The 13805-nt window shown below is 42.1% G+C and overlaps 2 protein-coding genes across 3 annotated transcripts; one reads left to right on the forward strand and one right to left on the reverse strand.

The window, feature by feature from the left end:
• Positions 1–1349: 1349 nt before the first annotated feature.
• Positions 1350–7138, reverse strand: slc3a2b (solute carrier family 3 member 2b). Of its 2 annotated transcripts, XM_084568549.1 has the most exons (9): positions 7013–7138; positions 5861–6338; positions 5087–5271; positions 3554–3727; positions 3254–3351; positions 2796–2956; positions 2152–2470; positions 1986–2045; positions 1350–1796 (listed from the first exon to the last, which is right to left on the reverse strand). In XM_084568549.1, the coding sequence occupies exons 2-9, from the start codon at positions 6214–6216 to the stop codon at positions 1440–1442; spliced, it is 1710 nt and encodes a 569-aa protein (XP_084424675.1). In that variant the 5' UTR covers positions 6217–6338; positions 7013–7138; the 3' UTR covers positions 1350–1439. The 2 variants fall into 2 exon arrangements, with proteins under 2 accessions (XP_084424675.1, XP_084424674.1); XM_084568548.1 differs by lacking the exon at positions 7013–7138 and having other exon boundaries at positions 5861–6468.
• Positions 7139–7645: 507 nt separating this feature from the next.
• On the forward strand, positions 7646–12936 carry LOC311505286 (uncharacterized protein). Its single transcript, XM_084568767.1, has 8 exons — positions 7646–9129; positions 9982–10103; positions 11107–11245; positions 11492–11613; positions 12107–12217; positions 12297–12403; positions 12482–12572; positions 12719–12936. The coding sequence occupies exons 1-8, from the start codon at positions 9033–9035 to the stop codon at positions 12830–12832; spliced, it is 903 nt and encodes a 300-aa protein (XP_084424893.1). The 5' UTR covers positions 7646–9032; the 3' UTR covers positions 12833–12936.
• The last annotated feature ends 869 nt before the right edge of the window (positions 12937–13805 follow it).

The raw sequence follows: 13805 nt of genomic DNA on the forward strand, positions 1-13805 counted from the left end.
GAGAAAGTAGGAGAAGAGGAAAAAGAGGAGGATGAAGAAAAAGGAGGAAGAAGAGGGAGAAGGAGGAGGAGCAAGGGGGTAGGAAGTAAAAGAGAAGCAGGAGGAAGGAGAGGAGGAGGAAGAGGATGAAGATGAGGCAGAGGAGGAGGAAGAAGAGAAGGATGAGGAGCAAGAAGAGGAGATGAGGAGAAAGAAGAAGAGCAGGAAGAAGAGGAAGAGAACGAAGCATAGGAACAGGAGGTAGAGAAAGAGAAGAAGGAGGAAGACGAAGAAGGGGGGAGGGAGAGGAGCAAGAAGAGGAGGGGGAGGAGAAGGAGGAGAAAAGGAGCAGGAATAAGAAGGAGAGGTGGAAGAGGAGGAGGAGTAGGAAGCATATGAAGAGGAGTTGGAGAAAAAGGAGGAGGAAGACGAAGAGGAGGAGGATGAAGAAGAAGAGAAAGAGGGAGAAGGAAGAGGTGCGATGGGGTAGGAAGTGAAAGAGGAGAAGGAGGAGAAAGAAGAAGAGGAAGGAGAGGAGGAGGAGAAGGAGGAGGAGGAGAAACACTAGGAAGAAGAAGTGGAGGATGAAGAGGAAGAGAAAAGAGAAGAGGAGGTGAAAGAGAAGGTGAGGAGGAGGTCAGGAATAGTTTAAGTTCAAGGTGTTGCAGATCTCAGTCCAGCATCTTCTGGGACGTCCTGGATAAAAACTGATCTGATCCATGGAGGCTCCACCCCTCAACCTGCAGGACTTTAAGGATCTGATGATGAGGTCACATCTCACCTGAGTTTATGGAGGAAATCTCCATCTTCTTCTGGATTGTATAATGATCACAATGGAAGAATGTGATGATGTCCAGGATAAATAAAATGTCCAAAGGTTGACTTGTGTGTACGCTGCCTCCTGTAGTGGAATCAGAACACTTTGGGTTCTTTGGTTCTCCAAATGGAGAGTGGGCCTGATTCTGTTTTTACTAGAACCTTTGTAGAATATGTGTTCTTTGTGGTATTTCTGTTATCACCTTGGTGACTTGTTGCCCTGGGGAGTTACATACGTGAAGAAAAGTCATATAGAGGACATGTCCATATTTGTATGGATTCTATAATGTGCATAACGGTAGAGTTTGATGATGTACAGGCTGAATAGCACAACACAGTCTTAGGAAGGCGGTGGTCATAATGTTAAGGCTGTTAGACTTATTTTGGTCTGGAAACCAGGTTTGAATCAAAGGACAAGCGTCTCTATTTAAAGATGATTTCTGAAAATCATCTTAAAGTTCGTCAACACGTTGGAGACGCATTTAAGAAAGTCAAGAAGTGAAGACGTCACAGCTTTTTTTAAACTTTTATTTATCTTTTTTATTTTTATGCTCGACACTCAGATTTATATGTACGATGACATGTGACGGAACAACAACACGTTCATTAACCAGGTGATTTGACTAAAGTTTAGAGTCTAATCTCTACCCGAGGTAGGGAAACCTGAGGAGCGCTGCCTGCCCGGGGCCGAGGTTCAGGTTTATCAGGTCCACGCTGCTGTCCTTGGGGAGGACGCTGCTGTCGGTGCTGAGGGCGACCGTGGCGTGTCGGGGCAGCACCACGTCGCTCGGCGGTGATAAGAACAACATCTCCTCCTCCTTTGCCCAGTTGAAGACAGCCAGGTAACGCTCACTCTGATCCCAGACTCGCAGGTACGCCAGGGAGGAGGAGGAGTTAGAGAGGAGGACGAAGTCTCCAAACAGCAGGGAGCGCTCTTTGACCCGTAGCTCGCTTAAAGCTCGGAAAAAGTGGCGACAGGAGAGACGCTCGGCTCGCTCGTCCTGAAAACACAGAGGAGGCGATCAATACATGATGACCGCCATTCAGGAAAAGGTTTCAGACGTATCTGATGTCAACACAATTCATGTTCTTCAATCAAATCCTGGCGGGAAATAACTCTTTGTATAGGAAGAGCTACTATTAGCCAGGAGGCTAGGAAGCTTTATTTATTCTAGATCATCATGTTGTACCTGTTGAGTCCCGTTCAGTTCCTCATCCGTGTCCCAAAGCATCTTGGGAAACTTGTTGTCCTGAAAAGGAGTTGACAGAACGTGATCACAACCAACAGAACAGTCAAGACGAGCTTTTGGCTCCATCTGCTGGTTACTTGAAGTGTTACAGACGCTCTGTCCTCACCTCGTCCTTCAGGCCGATCTCGTCTCCATAGTTGAAGACGGGCGTCCCCGGCAGCGTCATCAGCAGCAGCTGGTTCAGTTTGACCAGAGCCGGACCCACCAACGAGGCCAGGTGGCCCCGGGCCCGCTCCCCCAGACTCCAGGCCAGCTTTCTCTGACTGTGGGACGAATACAAGTGCTGGATGGACTGAGCACGCTCAGTGGCGGCGTCTTCTCTGCTGGGCGGCAGGACGTTGGAGATCAGGAGGTTGACACCGGTGGTGGAGAGGAGGGAGGACACGTCTTCAGCTGAGGAGCGATCTGTGACGCCGATCAGGACTCTGAAAATCACAGTGGATTTAAATGACTGTTTTAATGGTAAAACGGGGGGAGTACCGGGGGCGTGGCCTCATTTAATCTACGCCCCTTTGTGCAAGATGAAGGTTTCATTTCAGTACGATGATGGCTTTATATACAGGCAGTTAGCCTTTTAGCTATACGTCAATATAATACTATTGTATGTCTTTTACACATTAGCAGGCTAGCTGTTAGCTCGCTACACTCCCAGCTAGCACTGGTCTGCTGTCCTGACGCCTTCAGATTCAACAGAATAAATCTTGTCATGCTTTCACCAAACCTTCACTGATCCAGCGGTTTGTTCCTGACCTGCTGCTGGGACGCTCGTCGGTGTAGTTCTGGACCATGATTCTGATGTCGGCCCATGGACTCGACTCCTCGCTCGCCTCGCTCGCCTCGCTCGCCACATGCTCCATCCCCGACAGCTGGATGCCGTCCACGCCTTCTTTCAGCCAGAACATCAGAGCAGGCTGAGGACGCAAGGAATCAGTTTACAGCTCTGAAATGTCACTTCTTTCTGCAGCAGCTTCAGATCTGATGCCTCTTTTTAAACCTGGCAAATATTATGTGAGCTTTATGTTGTCTCAGTCAGCTAGATGCTGCTGTTGAGTGTTTTCCTCATGAGGTCAAAGGGTTGGTGAAATAAAGATGGAGGAATCAGTGAAAGAACCTTTTCCTTTGGGGATATATTTTAAGTTATATAAATCTAGATCTAAAATCTTTCAAATCGTCGGCACACAAACGTGGAAGAACGACCTGGATCTCACCTTTAGCCTGTCTACTACGTCGGTCACATTGCTGCTGGCGAACCAGGGTCCAGATGATCCTTTATAGTTTGGAGTCAGGTCCAGAACCACAGAAATACCTGCACAGGTGAGAGACAGACTTTACTCCAGGACTGAATGTCGCTCTTTCGCTCTTCTTGCACAGAACCAACTAAAAACCAGCTCAATTAATGTCAACTCAATTAAAGGAATAATTCATTAGATTATTTTAGACCTTGAGCTGATTAGAAAATTAAACTTAATTTATTGAGTTGAATTTCTACTCAGTCATATTTTTCTCACCCTTCTTGTGAGCAGCCTGGATGAAACTCTTGAACTGCTCGAGTGTTCCGACGTCGGAGGAGATTTCCGTAAACTTCACGTTATTGGCATCGTCGGGTGGAGCGACGTGGATCGGACCGATCACCAAACCTTTGACCTTCAGCTGAGACAAGCCGTCGAGTTTCTGCTCCAGACCTGGAGGAAGACACAAGAGGAATGAGGTATGCTGTTTATATTTTATTTATTTTACTATAGTCATTAGTGCTTTGGTTTTGTAAATGTTTAGTTTCTATTTAAATTGTTTATTCTTTTTATTTTTTTAATCCATTTTTTACTTTCTGGTTATATTGATTTTTCTATATTGTTCTATTTTTTCTTGGTTTTTTTTCTTTATCTTTTATTTAAATTTATAATTATTTTCCATTTTATTTTGCTATACCTTTCTACTCATTCTATTTGTATATTCACATTTTATCTTTAATATGTGTTTATAATTATTTATTTTATGACATTCTTTTAATATTATAAGTTTTATTTATTGAATATTTATTTATTTAGTCCCCAGGAAATAAACTATTAAAACATTTACTGTGTATTTTTTATTAAAGTGCTTCGTTTTAGTTTTTATTTCTTGTTATTTATCTTTTACTCTAAATTTAGATTTTTTTTTTACTTTCACTCATTTGTATTATTTTAATTTTTCCCTTTTATTTTAAATTTCTGTATTTTTATTCTTCTTTTATATATTTTTCCAGTGTTTACTATTGAAAATATTGGTATGAATGTTTGGTTTCATTGTTCATAGTTTGACGGTAAATCAGTTTCATCTTCTGATCATTTAGGGCAAAGTTTAAACCGTGTTTCACTTCTGCTGAAAAACTGCAGACTGAGTTGGAGTTGGCAACTCATTTTGCTGCCGCTGCTACTTTCAGTGTCTGTAACTCGTCCACCAGACAAGAATCACTGATGAGGTTTGAAACTCACAACTCAAAACCCGTTAACAGACTCTTGTCATGTGAGTTTCATCTGTAGGTTTCACCACCCACAGATGTTTCTGGGCAGGTTCACATCATAGACTGTATATAAATATGCACAACGCGTCTCCACTTCCTTGCATTGGTAAAAGTGATGGTATTTTCCCAGGGATACGGGTGGCACCATCTTGTGATTTTCGAGCCAGAGTGCAGAATCTTTCTTACTGTCTATGGTTTGAACCCACAACCTACATGCTGTGATGCTAACCACTGCTAAAGGTTGCTAACTCCACTTAGAGTGGAACATTAATGTAAATCAACCTGGTTTAGTTTTAGAGGTCTATGTGTGCAGAGACACGCTGATAGAAAGCAGCACTGACATGTTATTAGCATCGCCATTAGCATCATCCAAATGTAGGATGTGTTTTATTGGAAATAAATGTGGGCATTTCTAGTGTCTTTATGGACATTATGAGGAATTTTATGCTGTGATGCTAACAGCTGCTAAAGGCCGCTAACGTAAGTGCTAAGAGACGATTTAAAAACTGTCTTCGTTGAGTTTCTTCTGAACCGAACTCACCCTTCAGGTCTTCGCTGAAGGCCTTGATGTCTCCGACCTGGTACAGCGGGCCGTCGTTCCACCAGTTGGTGGGGGGCAGATCTCTGCAGCGAGGAGCCTGGATGATGATGAGGACGGCGCCCGCCAGCATCCCGCACCAGCCGATCCAGAACACCGCCAGCAGCGACCAGCGGGTCCTCACCCAGCTGAGAAACAGCAGCACAGATTACTGTAACACGTCCTCCATCTTGTTTCAGATATTAAGTGAGTGGTGTCATTATTCAAAAAGCTTCTCGATTAAATATTCTGGGTGACCACAAGTCTGACAAAGGATTTACAAAGACCCCTAAATGCTAGCTGGTCCAGGACTGACGTTTGGAAACTTTGGGAAGATGGCTAGTTTTCTTTCTGCCGTCTTCAGTTTTTATGTTTGGCTATATTTGTCAAGTTTACGTTTTTCCACAATTACGGGTTTTAATGCTTCAACTTTTTAATGTCTTTCTATGTGAATGTCTATTGTTTGTCTTAGCTAACAACAGTAGCATAGGCTAGCAAAGGGTTTACTTGTTAGATTTGGTTGCCGAAACCAAAAGTACCATAGCAACGGTAACCATGGCAGGGGTCCTCTGGTTGGTGGGCCAGTGGACCAATCAGAAGGTCACTAAAGGGTCCATTCATTGTAGCAGAGACAGATAGATAGATGCCCTGTGAGCCACAGGTTCGAGTCCAGCTACTGACGTTTGATTTTTCATTTATTTATTTTTTATTTTTTTACCCCTCTATTTTTTCTCTTACCCCGGGGTTCCCGCCACTCTCAGCAGCTCCTCCTTGCTCAGCCCGGTGAAATTCACCTCCTGCGCTTCGTCCTCGTCGGGGATCTTCAGCTTCACAGAGCCGTTCTTCTCCGCAGCAGACACCGTCACCTCCTCCTCGCTGGCAGACGGAGCGTCCGCAGCTACTCCACCGGTCATCGGCTGCTTCTCCTGCTCCTCCTGGTCCAGATCCGCCTCGCTCACATCGGCCTCCGTCGCATCAGCATCCACGGCCACGGCCACCTGCGCGGGATCCGCCGCCTCCTCCTCCTCCTCCTTGGGCTCAGCATCTCTGCTCGGAGCATCCTTCATCTCTACGTTGGTCTCCTCCGTGTTCATAGCGGCCCAGACGCGTTCACTGACCTAGAAACCAGCGGGGCTTTGTGTGGATGGAGAGGATGATGACTGCTGTCTGTCTGTCAGTCACCGAGAGACTGCACTGCGCTAAGCTGCGTTCAAATCTGCAGGAAATGACGACACCCACAGTGAGACCACAACCAGAGAGAGAGAGCACACGGAAGAATGGTATCATCTGACAAGCTATATGGAAATAAACTAAGACGTTCCTGAGTAGGAGTGAGAGATCTGATAAACATTCATTAATACCTCCATAATAAAAGTACAATAAATAATTATAAAATGGATAAAAAAAAATACTAAAATTCAAAATCTAAAGTCACAGAACAGATATATGTTTGTATGTTAATATACGTGTCTGTACATCTGAGGCTTTTCAAATGATGCATATTAGTGTTTTTCTTCATTACTACGATTAATATTCCTATTTCTGACTCCTGTATGTCCATACATTCCAGAGTGCCCCTAAAGGCATCATTAAACCGGTTCGTTCCAGTTTTTAGCGAAGCCACAGATTTATTAACGTCAGCAGAAAATAAACGGTAAAAAAAAGGGAAATAAAACAAAGTTAAACAATTAGATTGAATTAAAAAGGAAACGAAACAAAGTAAAATTAGATATAAATCTAAAACTATATTAAAATAAGATAAAATATAAAATGCCAAACATGACATGGCAAAATAAAATACGATTAAAATATAACAGATACAGTAAAATAAATAAATAAATGAAAATACATGAATAAAACAACAAAATAACAACACAAAATTAACATTACCTTTTTAAAGCAGGTTGTATGTGTTTATCACAGTCAGTTAAAACATGCTATCTGCATTAAATCATGTTAAAATTATGATGTTATAATTTTCAAATCTGAGTATTTATCAAAATTATAATAATCACATTATCTAATTTAATGTAAGAAAACCTCAAATCAGGTAGTTTTTTACAGATTCAGGTTAAAACCGTTGACTGCTTATTAAACCGCATAGAAATAAACACTAGAAGTCGCGTTGACTACCACGGTCTATTGGAACGAATGCGTCAACAGAACCGCCATCTTGGTACAGGGGAATGCAGCTTCTATATGACGAACGTCAATCGGGGACAAGGCATACATACATAATTAAAATACCTTAAATCGGCGAGTTTATTTTCTTTTTTCTTGTTTCGTTACGAATGTCAGAATAAAATAAAATAATAGGTTTTTGTTAACATAACCTGTTTTACGTTCAAAATCTAATGGACATAATTCAATTTTTCCACTCAAATAAACACAAACTCCGATTGTGCGGAACAATGTAAATACATACAATACAGAATAACAATGCGTTACCGTTCAAAGTCCTAGTCAGGCCTTACAAAAATGTTACAAAACAACCTATTCCATTAATTTAACTTAACGCAAGTGCTCTACAGACTGGAAATTGCTATTTTCAATTTTAATTCACAAACGAAATATGTTTGGTTTTCTTCAGTTACAATTAATAATGCACATTTATATTAGTATGTGTGTGGTTTAAACAGAAATTTTTGACAGCAAGGTTTTCTGTTATTATTGTATGTATAATATATTGTATTTTATTGCGAATAAAATTACACATATTTGCCTCCAAGAAGCTGTAGAGTCATTTCGGGACGTACGTTGTAGCACATTTCCGCTTCCCCAGAAAATCTCCCTCTTTTTCATAGTTCAATGTTGGCAGGTATGGTGAGGCTGCTAGCACAAGTTTGTAAAAATCACACAATGTAGTAGTAGCATATAACTAAATACCGGCCTGGTGCCGTAGTATCAGTATGACTGAAAGTTGTTGTAGTTTATAGCCATATGCAGCACAAAAGTCCGGCATCTTCCCTCGCTTTCACACTGTGAAAATGCGTAGTCAAACGACTGAACCCCTGTACCAAGATGGCGGCCGTATCGACGCATTCCAAGAGGCTCAACGCGACTTCTAGTGTTTATTTCTATTGGGGCGTTCTATTTGTCCACCGAACTCGTTTTCCGAGTCGTTTTCCCGAGTTACGAACCGGAAGTTGCAAATAGAACGCCCCCGAGGTCGTATATACAAGTCGTCAACTCGTCGAAGCTCAGAGGACCCCGAGTTCAGTTTCCAAGATGGCTACCACGAGCGTCACACGTAGTAAACATTGTGGTTTTCTACTATTTTAAGCACGTTTGTCTTTGTTGTAACCAAATGTAGAAGTCGTACACATAGCAGTGTATACGGTTACCTAATAGGCATGTCGCTACAGCTAAATACCGCTTAATAAGTTATTTTGTAGCTTGTGCAGTTTAAATTGGCTAGAGACGCTCCATGTTGCTATGACAACAATGCCGAGTCTTGAGCGGAAAGCGGAGCAGTAGCCTATCGTTAACGTTAATCAAAACGGAATATTCAGATATCGAACTGTGTAATATGTAATGAACATGTGAAATCCGCCGTGGTTGCACTGTAAACGAGATAAACACTATAAACATCTTTTCTCCGACCTGTCGTGTTGTGTACAAAACAGAACGCAAAAACCCGCTGTAACTTGTTTTCCGACACGGATGTGACGTCACTCCCGAGTTGCAAGTCGCGCTTACAAGACAAATAGAACGCACCATATGATTAAACGGGTGCAGTCAGTGTGAGGGGGAGGTCTGACTGGAGGCCAGCAGGGGGCGCTGATGCAGCAGGAAACAGAAAACTAACGAAGAAGAGAAGAAGGAAAAAGCAGCTGCTCTAAAGCCTGAACATTTTTCTGTCTGGTTTTCTGGTTTTCTCTCGGTTTTATTTTACTCTCACTGGATCTTTATGGATTTCTCTGAGGCGAAGTCGCAGCTGCAGCAGCTGCTGAGCAGAGTGAGTCCGTCTGAGCTCCCGAAGCTTCTGGACTGGATGAGAAACTCAGGTAAACACACCTGCACGTGGTCTACCTGGGCACCTGTCAGCTCGTGTGCTCCTCCTGGATCATGTGAACATTATTAATGAGTGACTGTCAGCAGAAACACGCTGCATCCGCCTCATAGAAACGATAAAAACCCGCTGGAAAGAGCAGAGAAGAGAGACGCTTCAGAATCGCCTTAGAATCTTATCGGTTTTTAAGTTTTCATCAATATTAAAGTAATCCAGTGATATTTGTCAGCACTTCTATGCGCGTTAAGCAAGAAACAACGTTTAATAGTTAATTCGGCTTTCATAAAATCAGGATTACTCATTTACTGTTTCTCTTATCTCCTGATTCCGACATCAGCATATCACAATTATGACCAAAGTTATGATAATAAATCCGACAAACTTAATAAATGAATAACTAATATGCCGAATTAGTTATTAAAAGCTTATTTATGCTGTGCACTTATAGAACTATAGACAGTTATCACAGAATGACTTAATATTGAAGAAAACATACAAATTAAAATATTCTTAGGCGAGTTCTGAAGCGTGTTATTGACCGTTTATGGGTATTAAATATAGTAGCATCCATCATCTGGACGAAGACGTTGAGCTGAATCAAATACTGTGAGTTTGTTGTCTGTGTTCAGATGTGACTGATGTTGTAAACATGTAAAGACCAGATCAGAATCCACCACAGACCTCAGCATCGGTTCAAACCATCGCTTCAAACCATCGGTTCAAACCATCGCTTCAAACCATCGCTTCAAACCATCGCTTCAAACCATCGCTTCAAACCATCGCTTCAAACCATCGGTTCAAACCAAGCGTCTGTGATCTACTGAAGTGTTTGTGTTTGCTGCTGCAGAGGATCTGGACGATCTGCTGCTGGACAACAGGACGGTGATGCTGCAGAGCATCGCAGACGACCTGAGAGCCAGACTTCCTCTGGACGCCATGCTGCCCTCTGAGACCAGCGCTCACCACAAGGTACCACCAGGCTGATACTACACACTACTACACACTACTACACACTACTACAGAGTACTAGAGAGTACTACACAACATTACAGAGTAATACAGAGTAATACAGAACATTACAGAGTACTAGAGAACATTACAGAGTACTACAGAACATTACAGAGTACTACAGAGTACTACAGAACATCACAGAGTACTACAGAACATCACAGAGTAATAGAGAACATCACAGAGTACTACAAAGTACTAGAGAACGTTACAGAGTACTACAGAGTAATAGAGAACATCACAGAGTACTAGAGAACATTACAGAGTACTACAGAGTACTACACAACATTACAGAGTACTAGAGAGTACTAGAGAACATCACAGAGTACTACAAAGTACTAGAGAACGTTACAGAGTACTACAGAGTAATAGAGAACATCACAGAGTACTAGAGAACATTACAGAGTACTACAGAGTACTAGAGAACATCACAGAGTACTACAAAGTACTAGAGAACATTACAGAGTACTAGAGAACATCACAGAGTACTACAAAGTACGTAGTACTCTGTGATGTTCTCTTAGTACTCTGTAGTACTCTGTAGTACTCTGTGATGTTCTCTTAGTACTCTGTAGTACTTTGTGATGTTTTCTAGTACTTTCTAGTACTCTGTAATATTCTCTAGTACTTCACCAGTACTGCTGAGTACTGCTGTTGTATATCTACTTTCACTTGCATCTGTTGTATTTCATTCCATTTATTTTATTTATTATATTTCTATATTGTATTTTATTTTTCATTTTTGTTTATTTTTTTAGCACTTTATTAATTTACAGTTTTTTTTTTGTTGTTTTTTTTTTTGACAGTTTCAGATCATTTAAGGGACATTTTCTATATATTTGCCACGTCTCTTTCTGACATGGAAATACATACATTTTCTATATTTGTTTGTTATATTTCTATAAATGTATTTAAAGCTGTATTTTAATATTTTGCTCATTTTATTTGTACCTGTTTCTTCCAGATGCAGCAGCGGTCGCGGCCGACGGTTCATGTGGACGGTTTCCTGTACGATGACGAGCAGGTGGACGCTCTGTGTGAGGAGGGAACCATGAGCCGGACCTACTGCCTCAGCTGTGGATCCCACCGGACGGCCCCTCTGGGTGGGAACGCGTCTCCAGAGCCATTAACCGTTAAATCTGTTTGTGTCTAATGAGTTCAGAAGTTAAACGAGTCAGAGATGATTAAAAATCACTGAGTTTAATGAAGTGATGGGCTGTAGTTGAGATCAGTCACCACCAGAGGGCAGCGATGATACAGACACCTGGAGGAGAAGGCAGACACTAGAGAGATTATTATTATTATAATTAATAACTATTCATTAATAATTCATCGTTGTCCTCCTGCAGACTTCGTCTCTCACTCGTTCTCTGTCTCCGAGCTTCGGTTCCTGTTCCAGAACGTTCTTCCAGACCTCAGCGGCCGGACGCTGGTGGACGTTGGATCCAGACTGGGAGCTGTGCTTTATGGGGTCAGAGGTCACCACACACACACACACACACACACACACACACACACACACACACACATACACACACACATACACACACACACACACACACACACACACACACACACACACACATACACACACATACACACACATACACACACACACATACACACACATACACACACACCTCAAAAGATAATAGAAACAACAAGAGCGTAGTTTTTAGTTTTTATCTTGAGTCTTCTCAACTCATCGAGTCATTTCTCTGTTATATTTGTTTGTGTTTCATTCAACCTCTACCACTTAGTTAATAATTATTAAATTATTAATATATTTAAATCATACTTTCTAGGGACATAATACTGTAATAATAATTACAGTATAATAATTATAATAATTATTATTATTCTCAGCGTATGTCTCTGTTTTCACTTGTTTTCTTCTAGTTGAAAGGTTTCCTAACAACAGAAACCCTGAGTTCTTGAATGTGCTTCGTGCGTGTTGTGTTCAGGGTCACGTCTACAGCTCGGCCTCTCGGCTGCTCGGCCTGGAGCTCAGCGAGGAGTTCGTCAGGCTTCAGAACGACATCCTGCTCAAATACCGTCTGACGGACAGAGTTCAGGTCGGTGTCTTTGAACGTTTCTGTCCGACCCGTTGGTTCGGTGGAGCTCCTCCGTACAAACACATTCTCGTCTCCGCAGGTTCTCCACGCCGACGTCTGCACGCAGGACGCTCTGCTGCAGAACGCAGACGTTCTGGTCATGAACAACGTCTTTGAGTATTTCATGGAGCCTAGCGAGCAAGTCAGGTAACACACACATTAAAACACACGTTAATACACACATTATAGTGTTAACTAGTAGTGTAACGTTGTGTGTCTGTTCAGAGCGTGGAGGTTCATCATGAGGACGTTCAGGAGGACAGGATCTCTGCTCGTCACTGTCCCCAGTCTTCAGGAGAGTCTGAACGCTCTGCAGGTGAGACACTAAACAAACTCAGATAAACGTAACTACAACCTTCACCTCTATCAGACCTGTCTCTGCTGATGTCACAGTGATGTCATGAACATGTTAACAACCACTTCCTGGATCGTCCTCAGTTGTTTCATGTTTGTGTCCATCAGGAGGCGCTGCCCCCTGGCTGGGTGGAGGAACTTCCTGTGGACTACAGCGTCTACCTGGGCAGAGACACGGACCCCGACGCTCTTAGACTGATCCACCTGTACAGGGTCATGTGACCTCGGACTGATCCACCTGTACAGGGTCACATGACCTCGGACTGATCCACCTGTACAGATCTGTATATATTTTTTAAACCTTTTTTCTAAGCTGAGGGTTAATAAAGTATTTTTCCTTTATGAAGTCTGTTTTTTTTTTAAATGACAATACATATGTTTAAAAAATGTATTTAAATTTGCAGAAAGGGTCATTATGTAGAGAAACATTCATTCATTCATTCATTCATTCATCTTCTGTTACCTCTTGTCCTGTGAAGGGTCATGGGGGGCTGGAGCCTATCCCAGCTGTCATTGGTCTAGAGGGGGGGTCCACCCTGGACAGGTCTCCAGTCTATCCCAGCTGTCATTGGTCTAGAGGGGGGGTCCACCCTGGACAGGTCTCCAGTCTATCACAGGGCTAACACAGAGAGACACTCACACCTACGGCCAATTTAGAATCACCAATGATCCTAACCAGCATGTCTTTGGATGGTGGGAGGAAGCTGGAGAACCTGGAGAGAACCCACGCAGACACAGGGAGAACATGCAGACTACACACAGGAAGGAACCAGTCGACCTGGATTAGAACCCAGAACCTCCTGGCTGGGAGGCATCAGAAGGTTCACTAAAAGTCACTAAAAATAATATAGAAATTACAGAAACTTACGTCATCTCTGACATCTACTGTGTTTTAGGAAACACGTCAAAGATGATCTTATCTCTACTGACGACTACGTCTTGCGGTGTAGATAAAAATTTTCACTTAAATTTGACTAATTATGTTTTTAGGAAATCTTTATTCAGACGGAAAGTGTTTTATTACTAGTTTACATTTTAAACGTGTTCTAATATATTAATTATATTAAAATATCAGTGGCCACATTTTTAAAATTCTGTTTTTATTTTAATCTGTTAATAATAAGATTCGTTTTCTTTCTTTTTTCATTCTTTTATATATTTATTTTTTTGGTTTTTTTCCAACTGCTTGACTCAC

Source organism: Chelon labrosus, assembly GCF_963514085.1.
Source record: "Chelon labrosus genome assembly, chromosome: 20".
In the NCBI taxonomy this organism is placed as follows: domain Eukaryota; kingdom Metazoa; phylum Chordata; class Actinopteri; order Mugiliformes; family Mugilidae; genus Chelon; species Chelon labrosus.

Excerpts from the sequence above, each read along its gene's own strand:
- slc3a2b (XM_084568549.1), bottom strand. The coding sequence starts at position 6,216 with ATGAACACGGAGGAGACCAACGTAGAGATGAAGGATGCTCCGAGCAGA. Across the intron at positions 3,352-3,553 it reads CCAGGCTGCTCACAAGAAGG|GTATTTCTGTGGTTCTGGAC; the intron begins GTGAGAAAAATA and ends TCACCTGTGCAG. Across the intron at positions 1,797-1,985 it reads AACTGAACGGGACTCAACAG|GACGAGCGAGCCGAGCGTCT; the intron begins GTACAACATGAT and ends CTGTGTTTTCAG.
- LOC311505286 (XM_084568767.1), top strand. The coding sequence starts at position 9,033 with ATGGATTTCTCTGAGGCGAAGTCGCAGCTGCAGCAGCTGCTGAGCAGA. Across the intron at positions 10,104-11,106 it reads AGACCAGCGCTCACCACAAG|ATGCAGCAGCGGTCGCGGCC; the intron begins GTACCACCAGGC and ends TGTTTCTTCCAG. Across the intron at positions 12,404-12,481 it reads GAGCCTAGCGAGCAAGTCAG|AGCGTGGAGGTTCATCATGA; the intron begins GTAACACACACA and ends GTGTCTGTTCAG.